The 8410-nt window shown below is 55.8% G+C and overlaps 1 protein-coding gene across 8 annotated transcripts in view; it reads right to left on the reverse strand.

The window, feature by feature from the left end:
* Positions 1-8410, reverse strand: part of EVC2 (EvC ciliary complex subunit 2) — a 132030-nt gene that overhangs the window by 38852 nt on the left and 84768 nt on the right. For all 8 annotated transcript variants that reach the window (XM_027033388.2, XM_027033446.2, XM_053217587.1 and 5 more), the window contains 2 exons: positions 8137-8296; positions 4121-4575 (listed from right to left, as the gene is read on the reverse strand). In XM_027033388.2, coding sequence (XP_026889189.1) covers positions 4121-4575; positions 8137-8296 — 615 coding nt within the window. The remainder of the gene's footprint in view (positions 1-4120; positions 4576-8136; positions 8297-8410) is intronic.

Consider the following 8410-nt stretch of genomic DNA (forward strand, 5'->3'; position numbering starts at 1 on the left):
GCTTGCTTTAGAAAAACCTGCAGGACCACCGTGGGAGGCCGGGGCTGGCCCTACCACGCCCAAAGCTCAGTGAGGGAGGCTGGGACCGCAGCTCAGCTAGAAAGTTCTCTTCTGGAAATAGAATAGGACTTTCCGCTGACGTGGGCCTCCAGCCAGAAATAGTGCGAAGGCCCCAGGCCCGTGTCTTGACATCCTGTCTTGGGTTTCTCACTTCATGGGGTCCATCAACTTTTTTAAAGGAATGCCAGGAAGGGGCGCCCACGTGGCTCAGTCGGTTAAGCGTCCGACTTCGGCTCAAGTCATGATCTCACAGTTCGTGAGTTCAGGCCCCTCATTGGGCTGTGTGCTGACAGCTCAGAGCCTGGAGCCTGCTTCGGGTTCTGTGTCTCCCTCTCTCTCTGCCCTTCCCCAGCTCACGCTCTGTCTCTCTGTCTCAAAAATGAATAAACGTTAAAAAATAATAATAAAAATAAAAGATTGCCAGGAAGCTGCCAGCTGCTCCTTGGTACCTTACCCCCTGGAGAACCTTTTCCCCACTGTGTTTGCGGGGCACGCGGGATCCAAAGTGAAAGTAATCTTGAAATGACTCTGAGTCACGATTCTTGCCCATCCTCAAGCCCATCGGCCCCGGGGTGGCCCGGCCTTAATGCTCTGCTGTGTAGGCAAAAAGATAAGACGGAAACACAGGAGACAGGGAGGATCTGTGCCCTAAAGGAGTTTAAAATGAAGGCAGGAGCTCAGGAAAGAAGTCTCAAAGACATGCTTTCCCTGGCAAAAAAAAAAAAAAAAGCACATCCTTGTTAATTCCTACTTTACCCAACCAGGTTTACAGCAACTCCATCCTGCTTGAAATCAGAAAGTTTCTAAAAATGTGTTTTAAGACGACGGTGCAAAGCCATTTTTTCAGAATGCCTCAGTAATAAAGGCTGCAACCTTTTGGAATCTTGAATAAGCAAAGTAGACAAACACATGTGTATCGTGTGCATCGACCCTCCTCGACCCTTAGAAAAATGATAAAGCGTTTTCAGACAGCAAGGTGAGAATTCTCTTTTCCTGGTGAATGACTAAACCAGAGGCAGCTTTGGTCATACTCTCCACAAAATGGATCCACATGATGTTGAAGGCAACGGCCATCTGGTAATGGGGATGTCAGGTCTAATTTATACGCCTCGAAGAGTCCAAAGCGGGTTGCAGCGTGCGAAGGGACTCTGGGGGAATACAGAGTGAATCACCGAGAACAATTCGTGGGACCAGGAAGTGGTGCGTAAGGGTCTGCTTTTTACCGGCTTGGAGAGGAGACGGCGTCTTGTGTGTCCAAGAAAACAGACGCTAACAAAGACTGGGAAATACATGAGAACCATAAAGCAGAGATGGGGAAGAACTGAGAGGTTGTACTCCTTGTAGACACCCGGGGACCCGTTCTCCCTGGTGGTGAGGTCAGTCCCGGGCACCAGCACTGCGTAGGAGGAGGCACGAAATGGTGGAAGCCGGACAGATCCCATTCCACGAGAGGTAACTGCCAAGGAAGGACGGGCATTGGCAGGAAGATGCCCTCCGTCCCATGCCCATCAACAGGGGGGCAGGTGGGAGGGACCACCGATGCCCAGTGCGCAGCCTGCCGGCCCAGCAGAGGGGGGACACAGACGGGCTGACCCGATATGCTGAAAAGGACTCGTTCCCCTCCGGCCTCCGCCACCCCCGACCCACAACACCCCCTCCACCCTCCTGTCCGTGCAACAACTTCCAACAGTCAGAGCTCTGGATTCAGAATTAAGTTGTGCCTAAGAATCAGCTCAGACGGTGAAGCGTCTATACCAAGAAAAGTATCCTAAATGGGGTTGAGTTTTGTTTATTTGCTCGGATGGATTGTTTGGGTTTGCTTATTTGCTTAAATTTCTGGGCCAGCTGGTTGGTTTGTTGAAAGGAAAGGCAACTTTAAGGAATATGGATTGGTAGGTCCATTTGTTAAGAGGAAAAGAGGCTCTCCGTTCCTGCCAGATGGGCACAATCACGTTCATACAGGCAAACGGTTACTTCATTACTGGAAATAAATGGACCCAGTGGAGGGTGGAAATTGTTCTTTCCTCCCGCGCTGCTGATTTTTAACTTTGTTCCTTCACACCGGCCACACCGGTCTCTCCGTTTCACCCCCAGATAAGGACCACGACTTCTGTCAAGCTGCCCCATCCCTGCTCGTGCCCCCTCACCGCAAGGCACCGGGGGCCCACGCCCGCTCGTCTCTGGCTCCCAGTGCCAGGCCGGTGGTGGGCGCACAGAGCATACCTCCCTCGGAGCCTGGCAAAGATCTGGATCCTGCAGGGTGCCCCGTATGGTTACCTGCCTGGGCATCGTCTGTCAATGATCGCCTCTCTCTGTGTCTGCTCTCCCGATAATCTGAGCTCTTCCAGCACAGGAATATTAGAGGTAAAGCTACTACTCATTTTCCGCTTCCTGCAGATCAAGGGTTGTGTTAAAGGATTTAAATATATTAACCCATGGACTCCCTCATCGATGCCGTGAAGGTGGCATCTTGTTAGATGTGGTTGACGACCTAACCCGGGGCCACTACCTTGCCCCTTGTCAGCTCAGCTTTTGTTTGGAGGGGCTACCCTACATAACCCTCACAGCCCCAGGGTGGGGCTTCTGCAACTGGTCTAAGGCAGGGACTGGCAAACTACGGCCTGTGGACCAAGTCCAGCCCCCTGCCTGTTTTTGTTAATGAAGTTTTATTGGAACGCAGTAAAGTTCATTAGTTCATTAAACAAACGTTTACTGCCTCTGGTCTACGACAATCATGGCTGTGTCATTCTCCTTGCCGGTGAGTGGGTTAGGCATGGGCTTGTGACCGGTGGTATCGGAAGGATTGATGCCTGAGATGTTCAAAAGGGATAATGAGCGTGACACCTGGAGCTGCAGCAGCCATCCTGAAACCATGAGGGGATGAGCCCAAAGACCAAGGAGGCACACGGAGGGCAGTGGAGCAGAAAGACGGTGAGAACTGGGTCCCTGACAGAATCACTGAGCCACTGAATCAAGCCTAGAAACATCTACCGCTGACTCCTTCTTATAAAATATTCTCTTCACCTTTTGCCGATGCGATAGTATCATGTGCTACGGACAGCACCCTAAGTGATTTACTATTGTCGCTTAAGGCAAGAGAAATGAGGCTCAAGTTGGTTAGGTGACTTTCCTACACTCAGCTGGTGGGATTTAAATCCAGGCTTTCTGGTCTGCGCGGTCCACACTTCACTCCTCTCTAAAGCCCCACGCTGGCCTTGTTTGGAGCTCCTTCTCTTTCCGATCTGATGGGCCAGCCCCCAACAACTGCCAAACGCTTTGCTGGTCTCTCTGACACCACAAAAGGTGCCCCATTTGGGCCACACCACATCTCCGTCTGTGCAGACAGCTGTCAAACACTGCCGGGAAGCAAAGGGCCGTGGCGCTCTGGCCCCTGAGGCAGGCGACTTGGGCTGGTCCTCATCACTTCCACAGCACCCCTGCGTCTTTAAAAACAGGAGGGGTGCCATTTATCTGCTGTTTTCCAGTTATTATATGAGAAGTGGTGGCCAGCTGTGGCCCAGTACGTCCTACTCACAGGCGGATGTCATTACACGGTTCTCGAATTAAGAATGAAATCAAATAGCCCGAATCGGTGACTGAAGGGAGGGGCCGGGTGAAGAGACAGTGAGACGTGGAAGGCCTCAGAGTAGGGGCCAACATCGCACGTCGCTGACATCTGGTGAAACCGGGCGGGCTCAGAATGGCCTCGAATGAGCAACGACATGTGATATGTCCTGCATGGGCAGGAGCTGTGCCTGGTCCCCTTGGTAAGAAGGTCGGCCGACGAAGGGCCTTGTCCCTGGGAGCAGAGAGGGGAGGGTCCTGTTCGCCACCAGTCACCTCCCTCCATGGGAACCTCACCCTCTTCTTGCTACAAAGCCTGCCTCTCACTGGCCCCGGCTGCGGCCCTGGGTGACCCCGTCCCCTGGGCCGCCGGTCCTTGTGACTAAGGAACTGCCGTCCCCGCTCCCGTCTATGCAGTGCCCGCTGTCCCCACGATCACGGGCGGGACCCCTCTTGCGGGGGGGTGGAGGAGGGGGAGGGCTCGCAGGGCACTCACGCGAAGATCAGGTGCTCCCAGCGTCTCAGCTCCGCCTGCTCCTCCGTGGAGGCCTCCGGGGCGTCGTCCTTCAGTCTCTGCCTCACGCTCTGGACGCCCTCCTGGTCCCTGTCCCTCTCCTCGGCCTCGAGCTGCCGGGCCCGGGCGGCCAGCTCCCGGCCGTGCTCTTCCAGGATCTGCTGCAGGAAGAGCCAGGGCACGCCGTGCTTGAGCAGCTCCTGGGCCACCCCCGAGCTCTGCAGCCGCCGCAGCTCCTCGGTGGCCTTCTCGGACAGCGACAGGGTCAGGGCCCTGAGGTCCTCCAGGGCGGCCTGGTCCAGGCGCTCCTGTAGCGCCTCCAGCGCGGCGCTGTGCTCCGCCAGCAGGCTCCCCCAGCGGCCCAGGAACTGGCCGGCGTCCTCAGCGGCTCGCAGGGCCTCCCCGACGGACAGCAGCTCCTTCCGCTGGTCCTTGTGCTGCGGGGGTTTCAGGCAGGAGAGCTAAGTGAGGGCAGGGTCCGTGCGCACAGCCCCCTGGGGGATCCCGTGCAAACCGGCTGCAGGAGGCACAGGACGCTGACAGGTCCTTTCCCGACGACCACGCTTGGAAAACTAGCCTCAAGAAAGGAACCCAAACTAGGGGCGCCCGCGTGGCTCAGTCGGTTGAGCGTCCGACTTCGGCTCAGGTCATGATCTCAGGGTTCGTGGGTTCAAGCCTCACATCGGGCTCTGTGCTGACAGCTCGGAGCCTGGAGCCCACTTCGGATTCTGTGTCTCCCTCTCTCTGCCCTTCCCCCACTCCTGCTCAGTCTCCCTCTCTCTCTCTCAAAAATAAATAAACATTAAACAAAATTTTTAAAAAGAGAGTAACCCAAAATATAGTGAGAGCTTCATTTGTTCAAGGCTTGTATTATCATTTTTTAATTTTAATTTTTAATGTTTCTTTTTTTGAGAGACAGAAAGCAAGCAGGGGGACGGGCAGAGAGAGAGGGAGACACAGACTCCAAAGCAGGCTCCAGGCCGAGCTGTCCGCACAGAGCCTGACGCGGGGCTCGAAGCCATGAGCTGTGAGCTGATGACCTGAGCGGAAGTCGGACGCTTCATCGAATGAGCCCCAAGGCTTATTATTGAGTAGGTAAAGCCCACGAGGCAGACCACCTGGGTTCCCATCCTGGCACCTCCATGGCCAAGAGGAGTGACCCAAAGAGAACGTCTAGTCCTCTCTGTGCCTCCAATATCCTCATCTGCGAAATGGGGGCAAGAGCAGGATGTATCTCCCACAGCATTTGTGAGGATTCAGTGAGTTGCTTCACCATGTGTAGGACTCAGAGGAGTGCCTACTGCAGAGCTCACGACAGGGAGTGTCTATTACCCTCACCATGTCCCAGGCACACGGGAACCCCAGCTCCGGATGGGGTAACGGGAAAAAAAACACCCTGAGACCCAGGACAGACAACTTACGTGAGGAGGTCAGGGGAGGCCTTCAAGGCAAGAGATCCGAGTGGGACCCGAGGGAAGAGGTCACACTTCAGTCGGGTTAAGATGCGAGGAGAGAAGGGGTGCCCGGGTGGCTTGGTCGGTTAAGCGTCTGACTCTCGATTTCAGATCAGGTCATCATCTCACAGTTCGTGGGATTGAGCCCCACGTCATGCTCTGTGCTGATGGCAGGAGCCTGCTTGGGATTCTCTCTGTCTCTCTGTCTCTATCTCTCTCTCTCTGCCCCTCTCCTACTCGCACTGTCCCTGTCTCTCTCAAAATAAATAAACTTAAAAAAAAGATGTTGGGGCGCCTGGGTGGCTCAGTCGGTGAGCGTCCGACTTCGGCTCAGGTCACGATCTCAGGGTCCATGGGTTCAAGCCCCGCGTCGGGCTCCGTGCCGACAGCTCGGAGCCTGGAGCCTGCTTCGGATTCTGTGTCTCCCTCTCTCTCTCTGCCCCTCCCCCACTCATGCTCTGTCTCTCTCTGTCTCGAAAATAAATAAAAACATTAAAAAGAAATTAAAAACCAAAAAAAAAAAATGTGGCAAAAGCACATCCCTGGGGAGAGAGCGGGAGGGGTGAGGGCCCTGTGGTGGAGGGCGAGCGGACAAGCAGAAAGATGTCCGTCCTGCTGGGACTTATCACAGCACCTGCAGACAGTCTCTGTTCTGTTCTGTGAGGACACGGGACGGTCCAGAAACGATATTCACGGAGGCCTGCTGGAGTCCCTGGAGCCCGTCCACCCTTCCAGATCCTAACCCAAAATCAGGCCAGACCATCAGAGAAAGGTGGCCTTGGGCCCCACTGATTTCATCCTCAAGCCAGTGGAGACGCATGAGGCAACGGTCAAGGATGGGGTGGAGTTGAGCGGTCAAGGAGAAAATTAGCACTTGACGTTGGGGCCAAAACTTGATCATGAAAAGCAGGGTTTCCAGTGATCAAATTACGAAGTTGGTCTGCAACCCCTTCCCTCCCTCCAGAACGGGACCAGACGATACTAGGTGTCACCCCGTATGCCCCAGAAATGCTCTGAATCTGTCCCCACCCACCGTGCTCGGGGACACTGCGTAGGCCCCGGTCAGCTCCCACCTGCCCAAGCCTCTCGTGGGTCCGTCCCTCCAGGCTCCACCGTCTCTCCCCCACAGGGTGCTCCTAGGTGGGCTTCCTAAATCCCACATCCGATTATGTCCCTCTCTGTCTGAAAACCCTTCAGGGCTCCCCATCGGCCTGGTGCAAGGCGCCCTCCCCGGGGAGCCCCCTCCACCCCCTGCCCTCACCCTGTCTAGCTGGTCACAGCAGAGTGCACTCTCGCCTCCCTTTGAACACAACGCCCACCCACCACCTCCAGCGTCCATCCCGGCCTCCTGCGCATCGAGCACATTGGTGCTTCCGGACTCAGTGTACGGGTGAGGTGAGCCCGTCGGGAGGCATTTTCACATCTGCCTGTGGGTCTCGCCTCTCCCAAGGTGGGCAAAGATCAGAGGAGGTTAGTGATGAGGATAAAGCGTAGGCCCTAAGTCACACGGGCCTCAGTTCAGCCCCATGTCTGCCACTTACTGGGTATCTCGCCGTGGCCACACCACTGAGCGTTATGACCCGAACGTGCACATCCCTTCGGGCACTGGTGCGTTCAAACCTAACACCTGATGTGACGGCCTTCGGAGGCGGGGTCTTTGGGAGGTGCCGGGATCACGAGGGTGGAGCCCTCGTGGATGGAGTCGTGCCCTCACAAAGGAGACCCCACAGGGCTCCCACCGTGGGCAGACCCAGAGAAGAATCGGCTGTCCGCAGCCCACACCAGGATCCTCGAGAGTTCGAGCCCCACCCTGAGCTCAGGCTTTCAGCCTCCGGAGCCGCGAGGTATGAGTGTCAGTCCTTCACAAGCCCCCGGTCAGCTCGAGCTGCCACACTTAGGCTCTCTCACCTTCCGTGTTCTCATTAAAAAAGCAAAACCAGGGGCGCCTGGGTGGCCCAGTGGGTTGAGCGTCCGACTTTGGCTCAGGTTCATGGTTCTCAGTTCATGGGTTCGAGCCCCGCGTCGGGCTCTGTGCTGGCAGCTCGGAGCCTGGAGCCTGCTTCGGATTCTGTGTCGCCCTCTCTCTGTGCTCCTCCCCCATTCGCACTCTGTCTGTCTCTCTCTCTCTCTCAAAAATAAACATTAAAACAAATGTAAAAAAATAAAACTAACACAAAAACAAAAGGAGCGAGCGCTAGTACTGACCTCACAGGGTTAATGTAGGGACTCAGTGAGACATCTCCTGCAGCAAACTTAGCACAGGGCTGAGCAAGCCCTCAGTGAGCGCGAGGGTTCCCATCGCTCACTCTTTACTCCCCCTGCCCTCACTCCCGGCCCCGGTGGACGGGACCAACACAGCAGGACTCTCTGCTCTGCCCAGGCTGGACGGCACCTGCAGGACCTTCCGGACACTGCGTTCTAGTGAGTCTCCGCCAGGCACGGCACGTGGCTCTGGGAGATCCTCGGCCGCACTCTGGGTGCCCAGCGCCCCGCGAGGGCTCGGGAAGGTCACACAAAGCGTCAAGGGCGCGAGTCCTTACATACCTTTTGCAGTATCTCTCGCCTTCTCTTAAGGATTAATTTCTGGTGCAGCTTCTTCTTCTCCTGCTTCAAGTCATTGTCCAGCTTCTGTTTGATGGAAAAGACTTCCGTCTGGGTGCGCTCCAACAGGGCCTCCATCTGGTCCTCGTCCAGGTACCCTGCTCTAGGAGGGAGAGAGAGAGAGAGAGAGAGAGAGAGAGAGAGGTGGCTGAGGCACGCTGCAAACCCACTCTCAGCCCAGCTGTTGGTGTGGCTGGACGGTCATCTCTGCATGAGT

This window comes from Acinonyx jubatus, chromosome B1, assembly GCF_027475565.1.
Source record: "Acinonyx jubatus isolate Ajub_Pintada_27869175 chromosome B1, VMU_Ajub_asm_v1.0, whole genome shotgun sequence".
Lineage (NCBI taxonomy): Eukaryota > Metazoa > Chordata > Mammalia > Carnivora > Felidae > Acinonyx > Acinonyx jubatus.